Raw genomic sequence first — 26,845 nt, forward strand, 5'->3', positions numbered from 1 at the left:
GGTGAGGGTGGGGTGGGGGAAGGTTGAGCAGTTCTGTGAGGTTGAGCTTATTTTTCCAGCTGTTGGTAGGCGGGGTGCAAAGGATACTTTATCCGATTTTAGAATTTGTTGAGTCAGAGAAAGAGCTAGGATAATCGCCACAGGAAACAAATTCGGTTTTGTGCCAGGAGGGAAAGTCTTGAAGACTGAGTGAATTAAACTATCTACCAATCAGTACGTTAGCTGGAACCCTTGGGCTTGGGATCATTGACACACAGGGTTTGGGAGAATCCTTGGAATCCTTGAGATTTGTATGTCAGGTTCTGAAATGGGCTGGGAAGGAGGACCAGAAATACGCAATTCAAATGCCCTTTTAGGCTGGAGCAACTCCAGAGAGAATGCACACGACCAGTCAGCCACCTCTTTTGGCCCAGCTGAACCAACCAGGGCCATGGATGTTCTATGTTCTGGTTTGGAGCTCTTTCTTACACTACCAGTTGCTTTCTGATTTTTTTTTTTTTTTTAATACTGAGGATTTGCTTTGTAGCTCAAAATTCTTATGGAAAGCTGTCTATGAGAAGGCATAGTGAATGGGATTTGGGGGAGCTGAGGATGTATCTCAGGGATAGAGCGTCTGCTTAGCCTGTGGAGGCCCTGGGTTCCATTCCTAAAACCAAAAAGCTTTTTTCTGAATCTGTCATGGTGGAAATGGGAACAGAGCCTTGAAATTTGAGGGCCATGCATCCTAGATTCAGTGTTGGGGGTTAAGTTGAATGAGTCTCAGAACTAAGTATCAGGGGTTTCATTCTCCTTTATAGGGATCCTGGAGCAGGTTTTGAGGAGAAATGGGCACATGGATCATAGTCTCAAAGACAAGTGTGATGGGTGAAAGTGGAAGAACGGGGGTTTGGATTACTGACTTCCTGGTGCCATGGCAGAGAGAGTGCCTGGCCTTTGTGTACAGATCTGAAAGGTGCATGCAGAAGGTGACAGCACATTGGCTGGAACCCTGAGCACTCTGGAATGGCGGGAGCAGGCAGGCTCTTGTGGAACTTTCTGTGATGTTGGAGCAGATGTGGGAGCTGTGCATATTAAATCAGACATCACAGAACTGGAAACTAGGAAGGGATTGACTGGCCAAGAAAATGGTGAAGGAAAAGATGAGCCCTCCCTTTCTTGATTGAGAAGAATGGGGGGGCAATATCTATGGCTGGACAATGGTGCGTGATTAATATTTGAATGGAATTCTCGTTTTCAGATCGGAGGGCAGGCACCTGCTGTCTCCAGCAGGCTGAGAAGATCAGGCGGGGGAAGAGGGTGCTCTGAGAGGCAGGAAAGGTGGCTGAAGTGGAGCCAGGTGTTCTTCGTTCACCTGTCGCCCTCAGCTGTTCCCTTTTCCAAGGCAGGCCAGTCTGATCTCCCTGGCCCCTTTACCTCCCCACATCACCACCTCCAGACCACACAGGGTGGGGCACAGCCCCTGAGCCCTGCCAGTGTCCAGAGGGGTCAAGGTGGTGGTTGTTTCTTGTCTCCTCAGGCTGAGAAGAAAGCCAAGGTAATTGCAGTAATGAACGCTGTGGAAGAAAACCAGGGCTCTGGGGAGTCACAGAAGGTGGAGGAGGCCAGCCCTCCCGCTGTGCAGCAGCCCACTGACCCTGCCTCCCCCACTGTGGCCACCACCCCTGAGCCTGTGGGGGCTGATGCTGGGGACAAGAATGCCACCAAAGCAGCTGATGATGAGCCAGAGTATGAGGTGAGAGGCTTGCTTCTTCACCGGCCTTGTCCGGCCCTTCCCGGGGCCTGCATTGCCAGCTCCTCCAGTCCTGCTCTCCACCTCCCCCTGGCCGCTCGCTCTCTCCACCTGACCCTGGGCCTCTTCATCTCCCCAACTTTGCTGTCCCCCTCCGTTCACGTGGAGCTCTCTCGGCTGTCTGCCCCCAGAGGCTCAGGGCTGGGGTTCCCATGGGGGGCCCAGGGAGGCAGGGCCTCATGACCATCATGTAATGATTTCTGCTCCTTGGGGCTCCAGGACGGCCGGGGCTTTGGCATTGGGGAGCTGGTGTGGGGGAAACTGCGGGGCTTCTCCTGGTGGCCAGGCCGTATTGTGTCCTGGTGGATGACGGGCCGGAGCCGAGCAGCTGAAGGCACCCGCTGGGTCATGTGGTTCGGAGACGGCAAGTTTTCGGTGGTAAGTTGTGGCTTTGCCTGCAGGTGTGGAGGGGCGTCCTTGGGGCACCTGGACTTGGGTGGTAGATGTGGCAGCTGTGGGCTCGGCTCACGCTCCTGCGTGTGCGGAGTGGAGAAAGCCCCGGATGGTTAGCTTGTAGCCCCAGCTCGGAGAGCCGCCCCCTTCCTGCTCTTGGTCTGGGCCCCTCCCTCACCCTGCCCGTATTGGTGCTTCTGGTCCTGTAAGAGCCCAGGTGGACTCCCAGTGTTCCCAACCCCTGACAGTTGGGAGGTAGGGGGTGTGAGAGTGCGAGGAGCAAAGGAGACTGCTCATCCCCCAGGTGTGTGTGGAGAAGCTGATGCCGCTGAGCTCCTTCTGCAGTGCGTTCCACCAGGCTACCTACAACAAGCAGCCCATGTATCGGAAGGCCATCTACGAAGTGCTGCAGGTGAGCCGTCCCCTACCTGCCGCAGCTCGGAGGAGAGGGCCAAGCCCTGGGCCGCTGGGAGGCCTGGAGGCCGGAGTCTTCAGGGAGAGAGTTCTTTCCTCCCAGCTTTCGTCACCCTTTCTGCGCCGTGGCTCCTGACGATCTCTTCTCACTCCCTGCCCCTCCCTGCCTTGGCTGTTCTCAGTCGGGCCTCTCGTTCGATCCAGCCTGCCCTGACTCCTGCTCCTGCGTGTTGCCCCCAGGTGGCCAGCAGCCGTGCAGGGAAGCTGTTCCCAGCCTGCCATGACAATGACGAGAGCGACACTGCTAAGGCCGTGGAGGTGCAGAACAAGCAGATGATCGAATGGGCCCTCGGAGGGTTCCAGCCCTCTGGCCCCAAGGGCCTGGAGCCACCAGAAGGTAAATGCAGATTCCAGCCAAGTCTCCTGGAATCCCTACTGTCCGGGGCTGGGAAAGCCATGCTTGGGAAGGGCTGCTGAGGTTCCACAGAGGGCTCCCCATGGGCTCAGCGTGGTGCTGCTCTGGGCCTCCAGAATGACCTGTTCTGTAGCTTCCTGGGACCCAGGAATTGGGAGGTAGGAGCCCGTAGGGGACTAAGTGTACCCCACTGTAGGTGGCACAGAAGGGGAGCCGGGGTTCTGTGTCTGCCTGCAACTGACCTGGTCACCTGCCTTCTGGTGCAGAGGAGAAGAATCCCTACAAGGAAGTTTATACAGACATGTGGGTTGAGCCTGAGGCGGCTGCTTATGCACCACCTCCTCCAGCCAAAAAGCCACGGAAGAGCACAACTGAGAAGCCCAAAGTTAAGGAGATTATTGATGAACGCACAAGAGGTAGGTGGCCTGCTCTGGAGAGTGACATTGGACCTCCCAGGGGGTAGGCATGGCCTGGGCAGCCTCCTGATGCACATGTTCCTCCTGCTGCAGAGCGGCTGGTGTACGAGGTGCGGCAGAAGTGCCGGAACATCGAAGGTGAGTCTGTCGCCTGAGAGCCAGGGTGCTCCTAGCATAGGCAGGAGAACCTGGCTCCCTGAGTAGCAAAAGCATGGTGTGTCCTTGGCACAGGGTCTTAGGAAAGTTGGAATACCATAGGCCCAGGGGCCCTCAGCGCTCCGTGTGGGACCTTTTTGCACGGCCCTCTGTCAGCCTGTTTCACACACCATCTGTCTTCCCAGTGCCACGGCTTTGCTTTCCCATCAGTGCCAAGCCCTGGCCTTTGGGGGTGGGGACTGTTCCAGGGATACCTGCAGAGCCCAGCTCGGGGCCCTGTTCTCACAAGTGGGCTCTTGTCATTGGGTTGCCTGTTTCTGGATGGTGGCATTGCTAATCTGAGAGACAGATGGGCTTTTGAGGCTGGGGGCATGTTGTACCCACCCAGGCTTACTGCCTGCCTCTTTGGCTGCCGCCCTGATGCCCCCTTTCCGGAACTTCTGTGGGGCTCTGGTAATGCTCACTGCAGTCATGCTGCTTTGCAGACATTTGTATATCGTGTGGGAGCCTCAACGTCACCCTGGAGCACCCTCTCTTCATTGGTGGAATGTGCCAGAACTGCAAGGTAAGGGGACCACCCCCCCGCCGCCCCAGCTCAGAGGAGGATACCTGGCAGGAGTGCAGCTGGACCTCCTGCTTACTTTAGAAGGAGTCCAGGCTGAGTGGCCCCCAGGCCCCAAGCTTTTGGCTTGCTGTTTGTGTCCTAGAAGATCCTCCCCAGCTCTTTGTAGGCCCAGCTGTGGGCAAGGGGCAGGGCTTATAACTGCACAGCCTACGTGTGAGGGTGGGGATCAAAGAGGAGGGTCAGGACCAGCTCACTGATAGGTGAGCCGCTGCGCCCCAGGACCCCTAGGAGGAAACTTGGTGGAGGGCAGCTCCCTTCTCAGATCTGGGTTTGGGCCTGAGCCTGGATGCCGAGGCCTTTCTCCAGGGCTGTGTCAGGGTACCACCAGGCTGCTCCAGAGCCACCTCTCTTTGGCGTGCTGGGCCATGCCCTGGCGGTCTCTGACCCTCTGCCCTTGCCTAGAACTGCTTCCTGGAGTGTGCATACCAATACGATGACGATGGCTACCAGTCCTACTGCACCATCTGCTGTGGGGGACGTGAGGTGCTCATGTGCGGGAACAACAACTGCTGCAGGTGAGGGCTCTGGCCCGGGCCCCTGGCACCTGCCCTGCTCTGTGCCCTGGGCTGTGCACCGCCGCTCCAGGTTGCACTGTGGGCCTCGCGCACCGGCCTGGGATGTCTCCGCTCACTGGGCCTCCTCCCAGGTGCTTCTGTGTGGAGTGCGTGGATCTCTTGGTGGGGCCCGGGGCCGCCCAGGCAGCCATAAAGGAAGACCCTTGGAACTGCTACATGTGCGGGCACAGAGGCACCTACGGGCTGCTGCGCCGGCGGGAAGACTGGCCCTCCCGGCTCCAGATGTTCTTCGCCAATAACCACGACCAGGAGTTTGTGAGTGCTGGGCCTTAGGGCACGTCCTCCCGTGCTCGCTCCTCCGTGAGGCGAGACTTAGTCCGAGAGAGGGCGTCTCGGCATCATGGGGCCTGCGCAGAGAGCAGGGGTGCTCCAGTCCTGTGTGGGGTTGTGCTGACCAAGAAGGGAGGGCCAGTCCAGGGCAGCATCTGGACAACGCCCCTGCACATTGCCTGACTGGCTGTGCTCCCTGCTTAGGACCCTCCAAAGGTTTATCCGCCTGTCCCAGCCGAGAAGAGGAAGCCCATCCGGGTGCTATCTCTCTTTGATGGAATCGCTACTGGTGAGTGCCATGGGTCCCAAGAGTGCTGGCCTCTTTGTCCTAGACAGGGGAGCTCTGTGTGGGCACGTGCAACTCTGGCAAAACAAAATGACTGTGGGCATCACAATAAAATATACTCTAAAGAGGAAGTTTTTATAGCTAGGTGGGGTTGCTACATCTGTAATCCCAGCAACTCAGAAGGCTGAGGCAGGAGGATCACAAGTTCAAACCGGCCTGGGCAACTTAGTGAGACCCTGTGTCAGAGTAAAAATAAAAAGGTAGGGCTGGGCATGGTGGTGTACACCTGTAGTCCCAGCACAGAGGAGGTTAGGCAGGACTACATAGTGAGTTCAGGCCCAGGCTCAATTACATAGCAAGACCCTGTCTCATAAAAACCAAAAAAAGGGGAGGAGGCTAGGGATGTGGGTTAGTGGTAGAGTGCATGCTTAGCATACACAAGGCCCTGAGTTCAATCCCCAGTGCTAAAGAAAAAGAAACTTACGCGTTCCTTGAAAAGTTATGCAGTCTGTAGGCATGGGATTTGGCCAAAAAAAAAAAAGTAAAGCAAGACAGGTAAACCCGTCTTTCTAGTGGGCATGTTCCATAAGGGAGATTCTGTGGCAGAGAACAGCAAGCAAGATTTTCACAAGCTTCATAGGACAGACTTGGTGACTAAAACATACACAGTTGTGTTTTGATTATAAACCATATAATCTGAAGAAGACTAAGTCTAGTGATCCTATAATTAACATTTTGGTGAATGTCCTTTTAGGGTTTTTTTTCTATGTGCTTGTGCATGTTTAAATCATGGTATGTCTGTTTAAACAAGATAGTAAATGCATATACTGTTTTGTAATTTGCCTTGTCATTTATTTTGAGTACTTTTCTTGGTACTGGGGTTCAAACTCAGGACTTTGCGCTTTCAAGTCAGGCACAGTGCTACTGAGCTGCATCGCCAGCCCTATTATGAGTACTTTTCGTGTCAACCAGTACAGAGCTGCATTCATTTGTAAGTGCCACATAGGATGATTCCCTGAGTGAGAATGTCATAATTTAACCTCCGGTGAAGTTATTTCCTGTTTCTTCATTATTGTAAGCAGTCCCGCAACAAGCATCCTTCTAAATACATCTTTATATATTTACTGCATATGAGGCCCTGGGTTCAGAGGTATAATTACATCTATATATACTTGAACTGTTACCTCCTTAGGAAAAGCTCTTTGGAAATGCTCGGTCACTGTAGGCTCTGTGTGGCTCTTGATGCTGTCAGAAAGCCTTCCTCACAGGTTGTACTGACTCGTGTATATGTAGCTACTCTTCTGCCATCTCCCCAGGCTGAGAGCCTCTTGGGTCTCCAGAGCAGAATTGCTGTCATAAACCTTGGGTCTTCCTGTGACCAGAGAGCAGTACTGGCAGTCTGAGTCCAGGGACCTTGGCCCAAGGGTGAGGTGTGGCCATCACCCCAGCTAGATGTTTGTCTTCTGTTCTTGGCCCCTGCTGGTGGCCTGTAAATCTAGAGAGTTTGTGTGCAGCTTTGGTTTCCCATGCTGCCTCTGAGCCTTCTGAAATCACTTCACACCCACGAGGGTGTAAAAGTTCCTTGCCAGGGATACCTGTTGGGACCCTAGAAATGGTACCACTGCCCCTCATTCTCCTAAAGTCCCCCAGTTTCTCTTCCAGTCCTGCTTCCTTGCCTGAGGCAGCACCACTAATCACTAATAGAGGGGTCATGGTAAGGAAGTCAGCTCAGAGGATGTATACTTGTCTCGAGGACACTTGCAATCTGAGAGGAGCTGAATTAGGAAGATAAACTGTTCTGAGATTGAGATGCGAAGTACTGCAGACCTCCAGAGGAAGGGGAGATGTTTCCAGAGAGCTGCAGGCAGGGTGGGGGAGCATCCTTAGAGCAGATGGCCCTCGGTTGGGGCTTGAAGGTTGGGTGGAATTGCAGCAGGAGCTGTAGAGGGGTGAGGAGGGACCAAGAGGCAAGAATAGAAGCTATACAGAGAGGCTGGCCCAAAGGCAACAGCTGTTCTTCCCCAAACTGCCTACTGTGGTCGGTCTCCTGGCTCTGACCACTTTCCTTGCATTAGTACTCTTTATTTTATTTTTTATTGATTGATTTTTTTGGTACCAGGGATTGAACCTCAGGTCCTTTAGCCCCCATCTGGAGAGCAGGTGTGAACATCTCTTTCCCCTCCCACTTACACAGAGGCCAAAGGTCAGCTGCTGTTTAGCACTGTTGAGAAGAGGGAACTACTTTTTTTTTGGACTGGGGATCGAACTCAGGACCTTTCGGTTGTGAGGCAGGCAGCAGAACCACTGAGCTAAATCCTCGGCCCTCTCTGACCACTTTCTAACTAGGCCAAGCTGGGTCTGAACCAGAACCACGGAGCTCTCTGGCCATTGATGTTCCAGTTTGGGCAACAAAGAATTTCCGGCCCCTTCATGGGTACAGTAGGGCTTCGACTGCAGCTGAGCCCCTACGTCCACCTGGCCAGAGGGCTCGCCTGCTAAGACCAGGTGCCAGGGCCCCAGTGGCCCCAGTTGACAGTGCTCTCTGCTGGCTGGCACAGGGCTCCTGGTGCTGAAGGACCTGGGCATCCAGGTGGACCGCTACATTGCCTCAGAGGTGTGTGAAGACTCCATTACAGTGGGCATGGTGCGGCACCAGGGGAAGATCATGTACGTCGGGGACGTCCGCAGCGTCACGCAGAAGCACGTATGTCAATGCTGTGGGATGCACCTTGCCTTCTCTTCCCCTGCACACAGCTCCTGAGGCCGCCCATGCTCCTTTCCATTCTGTTTGTCTGCCCTTCTACTCATCCCCTGCCCTCAGGTTCTCTCTCCTTACCTTCCATCTATTTTTCTTCTTTGGCTTGGGAGGGTCGTGGGCAGATTAAAAATGGGAATCCCATTTTCCCAGCCACTTGGGAGACTGAGACAGGGAGATTGCTGCTACTTTAAGGCCAGCCTGGGCAATTTAGCAAGATCCTCTCAAGAACAACTGGGGATATAGCTCAGTGATAGAGTCCCCTTGGGCTTGAGCCCTGGTGCCATGAAGGGGCTGGGGGGGTACCTTAGCAGTGGAGCACTTACATTGCAGTTGTGAGGCCATGGTTTTGATCCCCAGTACTGCCAAAAGAGATTAGGGGAATTGCATTTTGGCTCTCCATCTGCTCTCTGGGCTGGTTTCAGTGCCCTTTATGACACAGTGCTTTGGATTGGAAAGGTTCCTGTACTCCTGACGCTCCTAATACTTCCGGCAAATGGCTTTATGGCTTACCCGCCACTGTTTAGGGGCCTCCAGCAGCATCTTCCTCAGGCCCTCTGCCCTTCTTGAGTCCTGAGGACACTCACATGGCCCAGATGCCCCGCCCGTAGTGCTCAGTGTGAGGACCCACCTGGAGCACTTCCCACCCAGTCCCTGCTGCTCCTGCTTGGCTCACCCTGGGCTCCCTGCTGGCCTCAGGCACGGTCTAGTTTGTGCTTCCTCCCTGTCCAGGACCTGGGTCCAGAGAGCCTCCATGGCTTTGCCACGTTCACAGCTCAGTTCTTCCTCTCTGCCTCTGTCCCTGGACAGCAGGCCTGTCATAGTACCTTTATCCTCCCAGATCCAGGAGTGGGGCCCATTCGATCTGGTGATTGGGGGCAGTCCCTGCAATGACCTCTCCATCGTCAACCCTGCCCGAAAGGGACTCTACGGTAGGTCCTGTCCTCACCCTCTGCCCCTTGCAATGGTGCTTCAGCACTTAGGTTTTCTCCTTGGGTGTCATTCTGCCCTGGGACAGCTGCTCTCGTGACCTTACCTTCCCCCATACCACTGTCTGATGCAGACAGCCCCAGCTGATGATTTCCTCTTCTGACCTCTCAGAGGGCACTGGCCGGCTGTTCTTTGAGTTCTACCGCCTCCTGCATGATGCGCGGCCCAAGGAGGGAGATGACCGCCCCTTCTTCTGGCTCTTTGAGAATGTGGTGGCCATGGGCGTTAGTGACAAGAGGGACATCTCACGATTTCTCGAGGTATAGCCAGCAACCTTGGATTGCCCAGCCAGCTCACTAATGGCTTCTATCTTGGATTTCTGCTTCCTTCCTGTCTCATCCGCATTGTGGAGCTGGGGACTGGGAACTTCTGCTTTGAAAGGAGACTGTGGGCTGCTCAGGGCTTCCTAAGTACAACAGGAGGAGCTAGTGTTAGAGGCCGCCAGAAGGAGCATGTGTTGTCCTCTGATGTAGTACTGAGTGTTGACCTCATGATGAAGGACCCAACTGTCTTTAATTAGTGTGAGGTAGCAGGCGCTTTGGGAGGGGGATTCTCAGCTGTTATACTGGGCGCACCTTTAGGATACCACATTCAATTTTCTCTGACCCGACCGCCCGTCATCATTCCCTGGCTTTATGGCTGGCACCTGGAAGCAGACACCCTTATCACAATTTATACCCTGTGACTATCCTGTGACCTGAGTCCCGGTTCACTTCTTAGTCGTTTGTGAGGCATGCTGCCAGAGTCATTCTTGGATGGGCCACTGGCTCTTAGGCTGAATAACACCTCAGGCTTGTCGTGTGACTTTAAATGTGAATGGGCATCTGTTTGGCTTATAATCTGGACACCATGCACACACCCAGGCTTGTGGGCGCCTGCTCTGTCTGAAGAGTCTGGATGGTCTGAGACACCTTGTCCAGTATGGTAGCCATTGGCCACGTGTGTCTATTAACATGAAAAATCCCATTCCTCAGTCCCACTGGCCTTGTTTCAAATACAGACTGGTAGACTAGTGGCTATAGCAAGGAGCAGTGCCCACGGGCAAGAATTCCGAAGCTGATTGGGACAAGCTGGTCTGGAATGTTCTGGTGAGAGCATCCAGAATGTGGCAAGGTTTGGGGTTTGTGTGTGAGGCTAGGGTTAATTCCAGCTTTTCCCAGGGGCTTCAGGCTACCACGGTTTGTGACTACTTGAGAAAGAAATGTGAGCCTTTGAGGGCTTTGGGCTCTCATGCAGCAGAATCACCCAGCACTAGTTAATGTTCATCTTTAAACTCTCCTGTTTCACAGTCCAACCCTGTGATGATTGATGCCAAAGAAGTGTCAGCTGCACACAGGGCCCGCTACTTCTGGGGTAACCTTCCCGGTATGAACAGGTTGGTGAGAGCGCCAGGGCCAGGGGGTGGGTGCCGTGGTGGTGTCTACAGACGGGATGGCCCAGGGAGGGGGACACTGAGGGCACCCTCCGGGCTGGCCTCCTTTGCTCGGTGCCTGCTGCTCTGCTGTGTTTTTTTATTCCTTGAGAAGGGAGAGTCGGTATAGAAAATATTTGCCTCAAGAAGCCAGTGATTGGTGGTCTAAACAGGACTTTGAACGTTGCATTCTTAGCTGGGCACAGAGGTGCACACAGGTAATCCCAGCTTCGTGGGAGGCTGAAGTGGGAAGAGCGCAGGTTTGAGGCCTGCAGGGCACCTTAGTGAGTGCTGGAGCGCTGACCTATGCAGGAGGCCCGGGGTTCATCTCTAGAAACACAGAAAAGCAAAGTGCATTTTTTTTTTTTTTTTTTTTCCGCGAAAGAAGCCTGTGCTCTGGAGTTAGACCTTTCTCCCCGCCTCACTCAGTGTGTCCAGGGCCAGCCTGTCCTTAGGCGCTCTTGAGAGAATGCCTGTGGGAAGGGATGGCGAGGGGAGGATGTGGCACCCAGGAGAGGGAATCTGAAGCGGCAGCATCTAAGTTTGAGGGTTCTGCTGGTTTTCTTTCACACTGCTGGCTTTGTGTCCTCTGTTGGAAGGGAAGGATTTTCCTCATTCAGATTATACGGGTAAAGGTCTTAATATCCAGGACTAAGGAAAATTTCATTCCTTTGGGTGTAATAATTGCATCATAGAAAGGCCTTTGGAGACAGGAATTGTTCTGGAGTTGCAGTTAGAAAGCAGAGAGAGTGCCACCTGGTCTGGAGACTCATTATGGAGCATTGTGTTTCCCAACACATATTGAGTCATAGATTTTAAACCTCCTTGGCATACCTGTAAATGGAAAGCCCCACTTAACTTGTTTTCAGTCAGCTCCTCCCTGCTGCTCACGAGAGCTTGGAGGGCCTTTCCCATCACATACCTTTTGGCAGAGACCTGTCTTTTACAAGAGCTTGGTGGTGGGAAGGAGATGCTGCTGCTTGGTCCCATGTTTCTGTGGAACTACTGGTTTCCTGTCCCCGACAGACCGCGGTCCAGTAGGATTATTGCCACCCACTTCTTCCAACCCTAGAATATAAGGGTTCTGAAGTTCTAGAAATAGCAGAGGGACCATGTGGCGCCAACCAGGCTGTGCGTGCAAGTAGACAGCAGACAAGGAGGCTGGCCCCGGTCCCCACGCTGAGATCAAGAGTGCCTTAGGGACCCTCATTCAGCACTCCTAATGTCACAGCAGGCCGATGGGCGTTGCTTGTCTGGCTGCCCCAAGGAGTGTCGCAGAATTTTAGTCGTTGGGGACTTTGCAGAACTTGTCTTTGACTGTATGTTTAAAGTGTGCACACCATGAACCATCAGTATCCATCAGGATTCAGCCATGTGTGGTGGCACACGCCTCTGATCCCACCACTCACTGAGGCAGGAGGATTGCCGAGAGTTCCAAGCCAGCCTCAGAATAACTCAAGACAGAGAACATTCTCTCACCCCTAAAGCTTGCTTTATTGTGAGACAAAACAGCATATCTAAAAATAATCAATTTTAAAAAAATTGTGCTCTTGCCTGGTGTGGGGTTCCCAGCACTGGGGGCAGGACAGGAGGGTTGTGAGTTCCAGGCCAGCTGGACTAGATAATGAGACCTTGTCCCAGAGTTTACAGACAGAATGGGGCTTTTTCTCCCCATTCGGGGCAGCCTGTCTGCCTCTTGGTAGTTTGAGACCACTTTTGGGTTGTAACCTCTGCTGTCCTCGTGAGTCGGGGCTGCTGCAGGTGAGCACCCTTGCCGGGGACCTTCCTGCTGTCCCCCGGGTTTCTGCTGTCATGACCTCTCCTCTACCTTTTAGGCCACTGGCATCCACTGTGAACGATAAGCTGGAGCTGCAGGAGTGTCTGGAACATGGCAGAATAGCCAAGGTCAGCCCCACACTAGGACCTTTGCTGGGGCGGGATGAGGTGGAGCGATGCCAGGGCGTCGTCCTGGTCCTGCCTGCACCTCGGGGCCTCGGGCGGAGACAGGTGGCCAGTTGGCTGGGGTGGTCCAGGGCCTTCAGGGCTTCCTCCCTCCCTCGGGAGGTAGGTGCAGAGGAGTCTTTAACACAGTTCTGGGTCGTGCTGTGGCCTTTAAAACATGTTTTTGACCAAGGCTCACTGTAGGGGTCATCAGAGCAGGGGGTCTCCTAGAATGTGGGTTTCTCTCTGGAGAAATCTGCTGTGAGTGCAAAGGGCGTTAGGCTCTGCCCACAGGCGCCAGGACTCGGGACCGTGGACCTGCAGTGCATCTGGGAGCCTCAGAGGACTTAGGAAGGGTAGTGGCCAGAGCTGCCGCCTCAAGTCTGGCTAGCTGGACTGGGCCGAGGGGGGCCGGGTGGCCTCGGTGGGGAAGGAGAAGCAGGACTGCAGGGACGGGGCTCACGCCTGTGAACCCACTCTGCCCCACCCCGCCCCGCCAGGTGTGTGCTCATCCCCCTTTTCTCCTCTACATCTTCTAGTTCAGCAAAGTGAGGACCATTACTACCAGGTCAAACTCCATAAAGCAGGGCAAAGACCAGCATTTCCCCGTCTTCATGAATGAGAAAGAGGACATCTTATGGTGCACTGAAATGGAAAGGTACCCGCATCTCCTCGGGTCATCTGTGCCCTGTGTTCTGACTGCTGTGCTTTCCAGGGGTGTGGTCAGGCTTCCTTTCTTGCCCGCCAGGCTTGTTTTCTACAAGTCCTGTGAGGGGCTTTTCCCGAGCCTTGCCCAGCATGGCAGGGCTGGGGGAGGATTGTTGCACATGTTACAGCTGGTCCTAAATCGAGGGTGTAGGAACACTTTTCTGGTGCCTGGGCTCCCAAGGCTTCCCTGACGGGTGCTGCAGTGTTTAGGAGATGGGGCAGTGCAGCGCCCAGGGTGTGGGTGGACCACTCAGCCCCTGAACCCTCATTTGGTGCAAGTTGGACTCAGGGCTGGTTCAGCTCCTGGTTCTTCTAGAACTAGGGTTTAGCAGACAAAAAGACCATTTACACAAGCAACCAGAGCAAACAGGAAATCCTTGAACTTGGAGCTCCTCTCCTCCAAATGTGCACGTTTTGTATTCGGACTCAAGCTGTCCATCGTGGATGTGGACCTCGCTTGCAGGAGAATTGTAGAGCTTGCCAGGGAGGCATTTTAGGCCTTTTTACAAATGCTGGCTTTGTTTCTGCCCTGTGTGAGTCTTGGGGCAGGAATGATGTTAACTACCTTTGGGTCCACAGAGGCCAGCAGACAGCCTGGACGCCAGCAGTGGTCCAGGCGAGTGCGGAGTGTGGAGGGCAGAGGCCTTGGATGGAGCGGGGCCTCAGGGGTGCGGGTGTGAGAGGTGCTTGACGCCCCGGTCGCCCGCTCCTGCCCTGTGATCAGCAGGCTTCCGGGCACCTGCACTCACCCTGGCCTCTCCGCTCTTCTCCCCAGGGTGTTTGGCTTCCCTGTCCACTATACCGACGTCTCCAACATGAGCCGCTTGGCGAGGCAGAGACTGCTGGGCCGGTCCTGGAGCGTGCCAGTCATCCGTCACCTCTTCGCTCCGCTGAAGGAATATTTTGCTTGTGTGTAAGGGACATGGGGGCAAACTGAGGTAGTGACACAAAGTTAAACAAAAAACACAAACACAATAAAACACCAAGAACATGAGGATGAAGAGAAGTATCAGCACCCAGAAGAGAAAAAGGAATTTAAAACAAAAACCACAGAGGCGGAAATACCGGAGGGCTTTGCCTTGTGAAAAGGGTTGGACGTCATCTCCTGATTTTTCAATGTCAATCTTCAGTCCTATTTAAAAAACAAAACCAAGCCCCCTCCCTACTCCCCCCCTTTTTGGGTCAAACCTTTTGTTTTCTACTCTTTCAGAGGGGTTTTCTGTTTGTTTGGGTTTTTGTTTCTTGCTGTGACTGAAACAAGAGTTAATGCAGCAAAAATCAGTAACAAACAATAGTGATACCTAGCAGAGGAGAGGCCAGAGAGATGGAAAAGGAAACTCTATAGAAATCTATATATTGGGTATTTTTCTTTTTACTATATATCTTTTTGTTGTTGTTGTCTCTAGCCTGATCAGATAGGAGCACAAGCAGGGGCAGAAAGTCAGACACTCGCTCGGTGGCCGCCCCCCACCCCGCCCAGCCTCCGAGCCGTCTTACCAGCACCATTCCTGGTCATACAGACAGAGCCCAACTAGCAGCAGGGAGGCGAGCTTTCCACACAGATACTTTTCTACAGCATTTCAGGTGCCTACCACACAGGAAACCTTGAAGAAAACCAGTTTCTAGAAGCCGCTGTTACCTCTTGTTTACAGTTTATATATATATATGATAGATATGAGATATATATATAAAAGGTACTGTTAACTACTGTACAACCTGACTTCATAATGGTGCTTTAAAACAGCGAGATGAGTAAAAACATCAGCTTCCACCTGGCCTTATGTGCAAAGGGTTTTAACCAAGGATGGGAAAAGGGATTCAGCTCGGAGATGCCGTGCTGTCTGGTGGGGTTTCCCCCTTGGTTCTTAATAAGCTGCAAGAGGGGAGCTGGGGAGCTGAGCGTGGAGCTCATCTGGGTTCATGCAGTAACCTTTGAAATCTCTTGAAAACGGAGACTCCCTTGGCAAGATGCAGGGTAAGGAGACTTCATTCCCGATCTCTCCTGTTAGCAGAGTCGAGGGCTCCTTGTGGTGGGATCAGAAATAATCCAGAGTGTGGGAAAGTGACAGTTACAAACCCCACCTGGAGCAAATAAAAAAACATACAAAACGTACTGGTGCTTTCCTGTCTAAGTCGCCTTTTGTGTGTTCTTTTATGAGGCCCCACGATCCTCCCCTCTGTGCACAAGGCGGCTCTGGGCCCCTGGAATGTGATGTTTTTGGTCATCTCCAAAGGCTGCAGTTTTATACTGGGAGGCTGATGACACCTTTTATTATCATTATTCGTAGGGTTCTGGTTATAATTGTTTGTTTTGAGATTTTCTTTCAGAAAACAAAAGCCCTTTAGGTTTCAAACCAAGGTGCGGAGAGCAGGGTGCTTCTAAGGCAGCAGTGGCTCTGGTGCCCTGGCTTCTCCCCTCGGGCCAGGTGGGCCACTGGGTGGCGCAGAGACAAGTTGGGTGGCCAGGGAGCCCCTCTTCTCTTCTTCTTCCCCTCCTCGTGATCAGGTGTGTCAGGGCCGGGGAGGGGCTGGGGCAGCCCCTCTCCTTGTGTGTGTGGCTGGAGTGCTGTGTGTCTATTTTCTAGTGTTCGGTCTGATGATAGCTGTGCTCTTCCTCGAGTCGGCAGCACCTAGGCCCCACGTGCTCGCACTTTGTTCTGCCTCCCACCAGGGCTGGCAGCCCGGCAGCCCTGCACTGGCGGTGAGGTGATGGCACTGTTGGCTCGGGGCTGAGAGCCCGACGGGCAGAGCTTGCCCGGGTGGATGGGGTGTAGATATGTGGCATATAGAGATATATATTTTATAATGGGAGGGGGGGCGGCACCTCCTGGGACCGGCAGAACTGGGAGGTGTGCCATCAAGCACATGGTCCCAAGTCCGCATCCCTAGAAAGATGGGGCCTACGATAGGCGCTATATAAATCCGTAGTTAGGGTCATGTATAAGAAATATTACACGGTGGGCTGGGGGGGGCCGGGCTCAGTGCTGAGCCCGGGTCCCCGCCGCAGACAGAGCCCCACACCAGTCAGTTCTCACATGCACAGAAACCCGCTTCTGTTTGGACGCATAGCGAGTGCACTCACACACCAGGGAGCCCCGGCTCCTCTCCCCAGATTCAGGACTTTGTGGAGTCAGCCCGAGCAGCTCTTTACCTCTGTTGCCCTGATTGCAGGCAGGCTGTCGATCTCAGAAGTTGCTAGGTGCTGAAGGCAGGACGAGGAGGTTTGATGGAGCAGGTGCTTCCTCTAGCAGGTCGTGTTCTAAGCCCCTTTCCCCCTGGTGATGTCAAAGATTCTTCTGTTAGCAACCTGTGATTCCGACCTGCAACTTTAGGCACCAGTAAAGTCAGCCCTCCGCTCCCCCTACCTATTCACCCAACCAAAATCAAATTGACATCTCTGTCTGTCTTGGTTATGGGGCTTCCATTGGGAAAGAAAAAAGGCAAAACTGGGACTAAAGCTAACCTTTTGAATAAAGCAAATCAGTAATTAGTAACAAAACTAAACCGAGGCTTTGAACCCCTTGCTCATTGCTCAGAAGTAAGTGCACAGCTGGTGGCTTGTCTTGTTCCTTTTTGGGGCGTGTAGTCCTGGCCCCACTCTGCCGGCTTCCTTCATGGGCGGAGTTGAAGGTCACACCCGCTTGCTCCCTGGCACTTTCCTGATGTGGCAGGTGGTGGCTAGATGCCCGGGACTGGAGCAACTAGAAGAGGGGAGACCCCACCCCCACCCCCATGCTAAATGTGTTGGCCCGTCCCCTCCTTGCCCGAGCAGAGCTTTATTCTCGCCTGGAGTCCACCAGCACCGGTCCAGGAGGGCTGCGGGGAGGACGGCTGCTTCTGGCAGTCCAAGGTGCTCCCTCCCCCGCTGGCCAGCGCCGAGGTCTTCCCGGCTCGCAGCCGCAGGACAGTCTGGGCCACCACCTCCTAGTACTATGGCTCTCCCAAGCTCTGTCCCCGGCTTATGTGAAGGAGTTAGCTTTTCCCGATGGCCCTAGCACCACCTTAGCTGGGCCTGGTGCTTCCCCCAGGGCTTGGTGCAGGGCCTGGGGAAGGCCTGTGGTTGCCAAGGGTGTGACAAGCCCAGCGCAGGCTGGCCAGCTTCCTCCGAGAGTGGATGCTGGGCCCAGAGGCGGCCTTGTGGCTGGCTACCTAGCACCTGTTCCCCTCACTGTGGTGACCCCCAGAATGGGTCCCATATAGGGACAGAAGCTAATCACCAGCTTTTCTTCAGGCCGACCTGTGGGCTTGCTCTCACAGTTAAACTTGCTAGGATGTAGAGGACTCTAGGGCTGCTGCGCCATCTTGGCCAAGCTGGGTTGCTCTTCCTCCACCTCCACCGCTGTGGGGCGACTCCTGGGGACAGGTCTGGGGTGCCTTCTAAAGGGGAGCTCTGCCTCATTAGCTGAGGTAAGGTCATGGGAGCAGTAGGCAGGGATTGCTGGGCTTGCTATAGATGAGGCCAACAGTAGAGGCAGTGGAGTGGGGAAAACCAAGAAAGTCAGTAGAGTCCTGGAGCATTCCCTGTGGGTTTCCTTTCCAGAGAGGAGGTCTGTTTTGCCCTGGGGACCAAGGGTGACATTTCCCTCCTGCAGGTGCCAAGTGGAACATGGTGCCAAAGAGACCCACGGTCCTTGCCTGGGGGAGGCAGCTGGTGCTAGTGCCAGGGTCCCAGAGCCCCAGAGCCTTGGCCTCCTGCCGGAGGTGCTCACTCGATCCCAGCAGGGTGTCAGGCTGGCTGGTGCTAACCCCTTCCCCGTGGGACCAACTGGCAAACTGTGCTTGGGGCCAGCAGGTGAGGGTCAGGGGTCTTACATCTGCTGTCTGTCTTTCTAGACCCCAGAGCCTCCCTGCTAGTGAACATCCTATCAGAAAGCAGACTTCCCCAAAAAGCTCCTAGGACTTCTTAGCTTTCCGACAGGCCTGGGCGTGCTCGGCAGGCAGAGGCCCGTGTAGTTTTCTTGAGTGGCCGGCCAGGGTGTGGCCCAGACAGGCAAGCTCGGTGTGAAGGAGGGCAAGGCTGCCCAGCCTGCAGCCCAGGATGCTCCAGTCACTCACTGCCTCCAGCAGCTGTGGAAGCAATGAAGCTGAGCCATCTGGGAGATGCTCTTCCAGGAAAAGCAGTCACTAGTTTTCCTGTTGTTGATTGTAGAAGTGTGCGCAGAGTGGGTCTTGACTTCCTGTTGCCGTTGTGCATGGTGCAGCGTTGTGCTGCTAGTATCTTTCGGAGCTGACCTTTCCTGGGAGCCTGCTAGCTGGGGCGTGCCCTGAAGAGGGCTGCTGGCTCGGTTTAGTCAGGGGACAGCAGAGCCACCCTGCCAGGGAGCTGAGTTTGTCATCAGATCTTGCTCTAGTCTGCCTGTGCCCAGTGCCATGTCTAGAGCCCCCAGTTGTCCCCCTGGCAGGAAGCGCTGAACCCCCTGCCCCCAGCCTAGAGAAGGTATTACAAAGAGATGCCTCGAAGGGGCAGTGGCCCTTCTGGCCACTCAGGCGGCCAGGGGTTAACTTCAAGTCGCAGCAGCCTCCTGGCCAGGCCTTGTGCTGGGGTCGGGAAGGGCATAGGTGGATTGGAAGGATGAACTCCACTGTTGCAGGGTGTGCTTTCGACCTTTATGTTTTGGTAAAGGAAGGCTTTGGTCTTTGGAGGTGAGGAGCTCATACCTGCTGCATTCAGAGACCCAGATTAAGGTGGCCCTCTGGTTGGGGACCTGTCTCTGGCCCCAGGCAGTGGTGTCGTGGCCGGTGAACGCAGGGAGGAGAACGGTGGAAGGCCCTGCGCTCGTGGGGACTTGCTAACTTCCGGAGGGGCCCCTGGACTCAAACTCCGGTAACTGGAAAACTCCCAGATTTGCTCCTCCAAACCCCAGCTGGCAGCCTCAGCCTGTGCCTGACGACATGAGCAGCGGTCTAAAGCGTCACTGTAGTCCCATTTCATTTACAGACCGATTTGGTTGCAAAGCCCTAGAATTCAACAGACAACAAAAATGCTGAAATTCCTTAGAATACGCAGAGGGAGGAGGTGACTCAACAAGGTGCTAAAACATTTTATTAAAAATATATATTGTTAAATTAAGTCTGCTGTCTGGACAATGACTGTTTGTTTTGTTTTCTTGTAGTGGAGTTTAAAAGAGACTATTATTTTACTCTGATATATTATTATTAAAAAGGCATTTTAACTTTGTACTTGAAAACTAAGTGAGCGATTTCACGTGTTTTAGCTGAGGCATTGAAGTAGCGGGTGCTTACTTATTTGTGGGAAATCATGTATTCATACTGAAGAATAAACTCCGTAGCTGATTTGGTAATAACTTTACTGTTACAGACGATTTCGCTTTGACCCGGGTGGCAGAGCACTTTTACTCCACATTCCACGCAGCTAAACGCAGGACCTCCCGGACTTCCCTCCCCAGCCCTTTTTCCTTTCTCTTAAGTTCCTGTTGCCTTTTTTTTTTTCTTCTTCTTCTTCTTCTTCTTCTCCTCCTCCTCCTCCTTTTTGTTTGTTTTTCCTGGTTCCAGCATCCTTTCACCACTGTATTTTTTTTTTTAGGGTTGCTTCTCTATTTATTGACAATAATAATGTACATTTCACAGTCTGGTTTCGGGGACACCCAGGACCGTGCGTGGGGCTCCACATGGCCCTGCCATGCCCGCCTGGTGTTCTTTTGTATCTCTGTGTACGTGATGCTCGTGACATAGCTGTTTATGAAATAATTAAAGAGGTCAATGCATACAGCAGATGTAGAAAGTCTGTCAGTTCCGCCTTCATCACATTTTTTTTTGTGCCCAGAAGAATATAATAAAGCTCCTTTCTAATGTACTTGTGCTGGAGAACACTTGAATAAATGGACTGTTTTTGTGCAAAAAGAAAAACGGAAAAAGCACCTTAATAATGTCCTTTTGTCTTGCGTCTCATTTGCCCTGACACGACTGTTCGCAGCCCTTCTGCAGAAGGCTGAAGTACCTCGGTGGGGAGGAGCTGGGCTCAGGCTCGGGCTCGGGCTTGGGCTCAGGCTCCGGCTCGACAGGGCTGCCTGTCAGCCGTCAGCCCTGTGGTTGCCCAGCAGAGAGATTCTGGCTGACAGTGAGTCCAGGTCGATGGGCAGACAAGTGTGGCGCCAGTTGGAGCAGTAAAGCCGCCCTGCAGTGGGACTGGCCAGGGAGGACGCACGGTCTGGGGGGAGCGACCCGGAGGAACCAAGCCAAGTGTGCTATGGGAAGCTAGAGTCGGGAGGAGATCCTTGCAGATGCTGCCGAGCACCTGAAGGGCCTGGACCGTCCCGGGTGAGTCGTGGGGAGGCTGCTGGCCACTTCCTACCCCCGGCCGAGGCAGGGCCCGAGGTGGGGCCCGCGCAGTCTACGGTCCTCGATCTCAGTCTGCTCGGTCATCCCGGTGGGTCGGGCCTCACGCACCTCTGACCCTTTGTTCTCGTGACTGCTTAACAGTCCCCGACTTCCTGTCCCTACCCATGTAGATGCCACACTCCTGAGGCCCTCGGCTTCTGCTCCTAGAGCAGGGTTGCTTGAGGGTTCTTTCCTACCCAGCCTGGCCTGGAGGTTTAGGACGTCACTACCCGTGGCAGTGTTCAAAAATGTGATAAAGGGGTGTGGAGGTGCACCCCTGTAATCTCAGCACTGGGAGGCTGAGCCGGGAGGAGACATGCAAGTTCAAGGCCAGCCTGGGCTACACTGCGAGACTCTTGTCTCAAAACACAAAAAAAAGTGATAAAGGGAAAGTTGGAGAGAAAGGGGAAAACATAACTAGATTAAGACTTCTTCGTGGATGCTTTTTCTTTCCTTCTCCTTTTCTTTTTTCTCCCCCTCAAAGTTGTAAGTATATGTTTAACTTTTACCCTGCCTTTTTCTCAGTATTTTTCACTGTTGATGTAGAATCTTTTTTTTTCAAATAGCTGCATGACATTTTCTTGTTGAATGTTTGTTACTATATATACATTTATTTCAGCTATAAATGGAGCTTCAATAAACATTTTTATGTTTTTGGCTTTTCCCCCTACATTTTTTTTTTTCTTGAAATAGATTCACGGAAATGAGACTAATTGTTGGAAAATAGATGGCTGTGGAGTTGGTTCCTGCCATTGGCCTGATCTCTTCCCCGAAACTGACAGGCAGGTAATGCACCTTCCACGCTGGGCTTCTCCGCTCAGAAAGAAGGAGCCTCGGGCTGGGGATTTAGCTCAGTGGTTCCGCCATCTGCCTCGAAAGCGCAAGGACCTGAGTTCGATCCCCAGTACCAAAAAAAAAACCACACAAAGAAAGAAGGAGCCCTGTCCTGAGCTTCCCGCCCAGGAACGCTCTGAGGCTGACGACCAGGGTCAACAGCTGCTGAGAGCCTCACACCGCCCTCACAGCCACGGACAGGGGCAGCAGAAAGGGCCTGCCACAGGACGTGTCACTCTTCCCAGCGACCTCGGCACCTCTCAGGGCCCCATGCAGGTTTCTCATGTGTCCCAGAGGGGACAGACCATACGCAACTGGCCGCACATGTGCTGGCCCCACGGGGAGGACTCAGAAGCTCCAAGCAAGGCGTAGAAGGATTAGTTGGTCCCCTGAGTGTGCAGATGTGTTTGCCTGCAGGAATTCTGGGAGGGACCGAATCTCAGAGATTGGCTCCAAGGTTGAAGAGAGGTGGGAAGGCAGGAGGGCTCTTAGCTCTGAAAGCCATGCCTGAGCACCCAGGCACTGGAGAACTGGCAGGAGGGAAGGAGCTGCCCGGCCATTTGGCTAAGAAAAACCATCCTGTAAAGAAAACATTTATATACAGTGGAGTGCTACTCTGCCATGAAGAAGGTTAAACTTGGGTCATTTGTAGGAAAACGGATGTACCTCGAGACCACAATCTTAAGTGAAATAAATGAGATGCACAAGTTTAAATACTGCATTGTTTCTCAGTGGAGGATAGATATTGGGAAATAGGAAAACATGTTCAAGTGAAAAAGGAAACAAGGGAGGCGGAGAGAAAGCGAAGGAAGGGAAAAGGAAAAAAAAAAGTGCTTGTAAATGGAGAGGGGAAGAAGGGTTGAAGAGAGGGGAGGGGAATGGGAAGAAAATTAAGATCTGTACAGCTACAAATTCCCTATGATGAATGTGATCAATGTGTATGACAAATATGTAGTAATAAAAAATAAATTTAAAATAAATAACCATCCTGGGTCTGGGAGGCTGAGGCAGGAGGATCAGAAGTTTGAGCCCAGCCTAGCAACTTCGTCCCTGTCTCAAAAACTGAAAAGAGCTGGGGGATGTAGCTTAGTGCAAAGGGCCTGGGTTCCCTCCCCAGGTCCTCAAACAAACAAATCACCCTCCCTGAAAACCAACCTGAGAAACTTGTTTAACTGGGGTGCCCGTGCTCTCGGGACAGCCTCAACATTGAGGACAGTGAACTCCGAGCTTCAAAAGACTAAATCAATGTAACAGGCCTTTTTTTTTGAGGTACTGGGGAGTTAACCCAGGGCCTTCACAGCCCTGTTTATTATTTGTTTAGAGACAATGTCTTGCTAAGCTGTCCAGGTGGGACTTGAACTTCCAATCCTCCTGTCTCAGCCTCCCAGGGTGCTGGGATTACAGGTGTGCACCACCACGCTGGGTACACAACTTTTTTTCCTTAGCCTAAAATTATTAAAATTAGCCTTGCCTTTTTTCTTCTCTCTTTTTTTAAGAGATGGGGTCTCACTATGTTGCTCAGGCTTATCTCATATGTCTGGGCTCAATAGTTACACCAATTGTTAAATTACACACACACACACACACAAATTACATACACACACACGGAAAAAGTAAAGTTCATAATCCTACTTCCCAAAGATAATGACTGTTGGAATTTCTCTATTTTTATTTTCACATTAAATACCTGAGTGTATGAAAAATAAAAAAACTAAAATCATATTATTCATTAATATTTTGTTCTTCAATAATGATTACTAACATTTATTGAACACTCACTGTGGGCCAGATATTTTTTTGTGAATATTTTATTGTGAACACTTACTCCATTACTAAATCTTCTTTGACTACATCTTTTAATACATATTTTTTCCCCAGTAAAAGATTTTTAGGAAGTCCAGTGAAACGTTTTTATTTTTGTAGTACTGGGGATTGAAACTGAGCCTTTGAACTGAACCTGACTCTTTTTTATTTTAAGACAGAGTTGGCAGGCTGTGGTGATGTGTGCCTATAGTCCTAGCATTCAGGAGGCAGAGGCAGGAAGACAGCCATGAGTTTGAGGCCAGCTTGGGCTACATAGTGAGACCCTGTCTCAAAAAAAAAGAAAGAAAAGGGCAGGGTCTCACTAGGTTGCCAAGTTGACCGGGCTAAGTTGGACTGAATTTGGAATTCTCCTGCCTCATCTTCCCAGAGTGCTGGAATTATAGGCATGCACCACGACACCCAGCTAAAAGTCTTTTTTTGTTTGTTTTTGGTACCAGGGATTGAATTCGGGACCTTGCGCTTGAGAGGCAGGTGGCAGAACCACTGAGCTAAAATCATTTGTTTGTTGTTTTTTGTTTGTTTTTTGTTTTTTGTTTTTGGTATTAGGGATTGAACATGGGACCTTGCGCTTGCAAGGCAGGCACCGTTAAAAGTCATTTTTAATGGCTGCATACTAACTCCACCCTGTATTCATACTACGGTATAATTTATTTAGTCCATTCTCTGGCTTTGGACATTTTCATTTTCTTGTCTTTTCCTGGAGGGTGCCATCATCAACACTGCTGAAGGGAACACTCTAGCAAGTTCCTTCACTAATCACCATGTATTTTCATAAAAACCAAAATCCCCAGCAGAGGAGAAAGGCCGCAGAGCGGCGCTGTTGGGCCTCGGTGTGGGGCGGGACGGGACGGCCTGGGCCGAAGACGCAGGGCCCGCCGCCACCGCCGCCGCCGCCGCCGCCGCCGGCTGCCCCGCGCACGCGCCGTCCTCCTCGCGATGGTGTCCGCTGGGCGCCGGCCTGGTCCTTCCGGCAGCTCAGGTGTCACCTCAGGTCAGGGCTCGGGAGCCGCGTTAAGAAAGGACAGGTTAGGGGCCGGGGATTTGGCTCAGTGGTTTCGCCACCTGCTGCGCAAGCGCAAGGACCCGAGTTTGATCCCCGGTACCAAAAACAAATAAATAAATAATAAAAAAACAAAAAAAATAAAAAACAAAAAAAAATTTCTTAAAAACCAAAATGGACAGGTCGCCAAGGCCGCGTGCCCTGGTGTACTGGGCCTGGGCGGGACGCGGAGAGGGCGACTTGGGAGGCGCCCGGGCTAGCACGAGAGCTCGCGTGGCCGAAGCCGCAGAGGCCTGGGGACTCAGAGCTGCGGGTGGGGTCTTCATTAAGGCAGGGAGGCAGTGCATCCAAGCAGGACAGAAAGACTGAGTTCGGATCCTAGCTCTTTACTAGCTGTGTGCCAGTCAACCTTGTCCAGGAGTCAGTTTTGCCATCTGTGAAAGGGGAGCAATCAACAACCTTCTTCCCAGGGTTGTTGTCAGAATTCAGATCTCCAAATGAGATGTTCAAAACAATTATAGAAGTACTCAATAGATGGGAGCCTGTAGTCCGGGGGATTGAGTGCCGAGCTTTCGCCCAGAGCTACATCCCCAGGCTTTTTCCCTAGTTTTTATTTTGAGACAGAGTCTCGGTAAGTCACTAAATTGCCCAGGCTGGGCTCAAGGTTGTGACCCTCCTGCCTCAGCCTCCCAGAGTGCTGGGATGACAGGCGTGCACCATTACTCCCGGCTGTGGTGTTAGCCTTTGAGGCAACTGCTGCCACCAGTGCAGGTGCTATACCCCAGGCCCAGCTCTTCCCTCTCCTCGGGCTCCTTGCTCTGCAGAAGCCACCCCATGCCTCCCCTGAGCCCCAGCATGGAGGGTGGGCGGCCCTGGAGGGAAGCAGGTGTGAAGCCTGCTCGGGAGTCTTCTGGCTTCCTGAGCCTGACCTGTGAGGCCCCAAGACCACTCCAGCCACCCGAGTCCCGGGAACTCAGAGCGACTACAGGCGCCTCGCGGATCCCAGGGCTGGCCCGGCCCTGCCCTCCTGCGCTTCTGCGGCGTGTCTCCACCTCTGCTCATCGTCTCTCCGCGCCCCCTGCTGGCAGACTGAGCCGTCGGCACCCACCTTTCCAGGGCCTCCGTACACCGGGGAGACCCTCTTTCCAAACAGGTCACTCTCACAGGCACAGGGCTTTGGCCCGTCGTTTGCAAGGACACAGTTCGACCCATAGCAAGTGTTCACGAAGAAAATGAGATGGAAACAGCCCTGCGCATTCCAGGGCTTGTAAAGGAGACTACACAAAGTACGGTAGTTAGAAAGGGTTTGCCATTCCTGCCTTAAATACCGGCTAGGCCGTTCACAGGACAGGGAAGGACAAGCGTGCGCCGGCCGGGATGGGGGCAGCAAAGAGCGGGTCCTCGGGGCGCCCTCAAAGGAGTCTTTTCAGGAACTAGGATGAAATAGCAAGCGCCCTATTTGGAACACCCTTGGAAACATGCCTCAGTTTCCCCCTGGTGAAGCGGACACGTTGGGGACCGACGTCCTTTGACCCAAGCACCCCACTGCTTCTGAGGAAGGAGAGGCCTGCCAGGAGCCCAGGACGGCGGCGGAGCAACCCCTTGGCCTGACTTGGGCGAGGGTCCCGCAGGGAAACCTGTCATGGTCTCTCCAGGCCGGCCGGGCAGGCCCAGGGGTACTGTTTTATTTGCTCCACGGGGCTTGGGGGTGACGGTTCCTTTCTACAGGCCAGCCTCTCCCGCTCCCGCTTGCTCTCGCTGGGGGTCTGGGCAGCCTCTCCCTTCTCCCTGCTGGGAGATCCTGGTGGCGGTAGCAGCTGGTCCCTCCGCGGGCTGGTGAGTTGTTCTGTGCTCAGGGCCCGAGGACTTGTCTGGATTTGGCAAAAATGACCTGTGTTAAGCACAGATGGCCCCCACTGGACTGGCGAAGAACTGCAGGGGTGGGGGCCGTCCTAGTTGGCCTAAGGTTGCGCAGCCAGGCCTGGTGTGGCAGCTCGGCTCTGCCACCCTGACCCAGGGCTCCCTCCTCCCTTCCACTGTGGCTCAGCCTTTTCTCTCTTTTAATTGATAATATAGCAACATCAGAGAAACATTTCCCAAAAGACCTTTCAAATCTCACCTTCCTGACCTATATATGCAGGTGTGCTTTTTAAAAACAATTCTGGGTTCAGGATGTAGCTCAGTGGTACAAGGCCCTGGGTCTGACCCTTAACACCACCAAAAACTCCCCAAAACCCCATGTGATAAAAATGGTATAGAACCACACCCACACATATCCCAGTTGTAATATGTCACCACTGAGGACACTGAGAGGAGGTCGGATTTTCCTGGTTTTTTGTTTTTTGTGGTGCCGGTGATGGAACCCAGGGCCTTAACATGCTAGGCAAGTGCTCTTCCACTGAACTGTACCCTCAGCCCTGAATTATTTCTTTCTTTCTTTTTTTTTGGTACCAGGGATTGAACTTGGGTCCTTGCTCTTTCGAGGCAGGCGACAGAACCACTGAGCTAAATCCCCAGCCCAGCCCTGAATGATTTCTTTTTTTTTTCTGAATGATTTCTTATAACTGCATGTTATAAGGGAAAATCTCAGTGAGAAGAGCAGGCGTTCTGTGGCCGCACAACACTCGTCCTGTGGGTGTCAAAGGGTTTCCTTAATTATTCCTCTTTTGGAAGGTGTTTCCAGTTTTTAGCTACTGCCAGCAATG

General features: G+C 53.0%; 1 protein-coding gene across 7 annotated transcripts in view; it reads left to right on the forward strand.

The window, feature by feature from the left end:
* Positions 1 to 20,031, forward strand: part of Dnmt3a (DNA methyltransferase 3 alpha) — a 100,267-nt gene extending 80,236 nt beyond the window's left edge. For all 7 annotated transcript variants that reach the window (XM_004839114.4, XM_004839113.4, XM_004839112.4 and 4 more), the window contains 17 exons: positions 1,517 to 1,732; positions 2,009 to 2,167; positions 2,487 to 2,594; positions 2,837 to 2,993; positions 3,278 to 3,427; positions 3,521 to 3,565; positions 4,069 to 4,148; positions 4,611 to 4,723; positions 4,855 to 5,038; positions 5,258 to 5,342; positions 7,898 to 8,043; positions 8,936 to 9,026; positions 9,196 to 9,344; positions 10,374 to 10,459; positions 12,331 to 12,400; positions 12,976 to 13,094; positions 13,920 to 20,031. In XM_004839114.4, the coding sequence (XP_004839171.1) occupies positions 1,517 to 1,732; positions 2,009 to 2,167; positions 2,487 to 2,594; positions 2,837 to 2,993; positions 3,278 to 3,427; positions 3,521 to 3,565; positions 4,069 to 4,148; positions 4,611 to 4,723; positions 4,855 to 5,038; positions 5,258 to 5,342; positions 7,898 to 8,043; positions 8,936 to 9,026; positions 9,196 to 9,344; positions 10,374 to 10,459; positions 12,331 to 12,400; positions 12,976 to 13,094; positions 13,920 to 14,061 (2,100 nt within the window). In that variant the 3' untranslated portion in view covers positions 14,062 to 20,031. The remainder of the gene's footprint in view (positions 1 to 1,516; positions 1,733 to 2,008; positions 2,168 to 2,486; positions 2,595 to 2,836; positions 2,994 to 3,277; positions 3,428 to 3,520; positions 3,566 to 4,068; positions 4,149 to 4,610; positions 4,724 to 4,854; positions 5,039 to 5,257; positions 5,343 to 7,897; positions 8,044 to 8,935; positions 9,027 to 9,195; positions 9,345 to 10,373; positions 10,460 to 12,330; positions 12,401 to 12,975; positions 13,095 to 13,919) is intronic.
* The last annotated feature ends 6,814 nt before the right edge of the window (positions 20,032 to 26,845 follow it).

The sequence above is a fragment of the Heterocephalus glaber genome, unplaced genomic scaffold (assembly GCF_053883595.1).
Source record: "Heterocephalus glaber isolate CG9 unplaced genomic scaffold, H.glaber_assembly_v1.0 deba00001457, whole genome shotgun sequence".
In the NCBI taxonomy this organism is placed as follows: Eukaryota; Metazoa; Chordata; class Mammalia; order Rodentia; family Bathyergidae; genus Heterocephalus; species Heterocephalus glaber.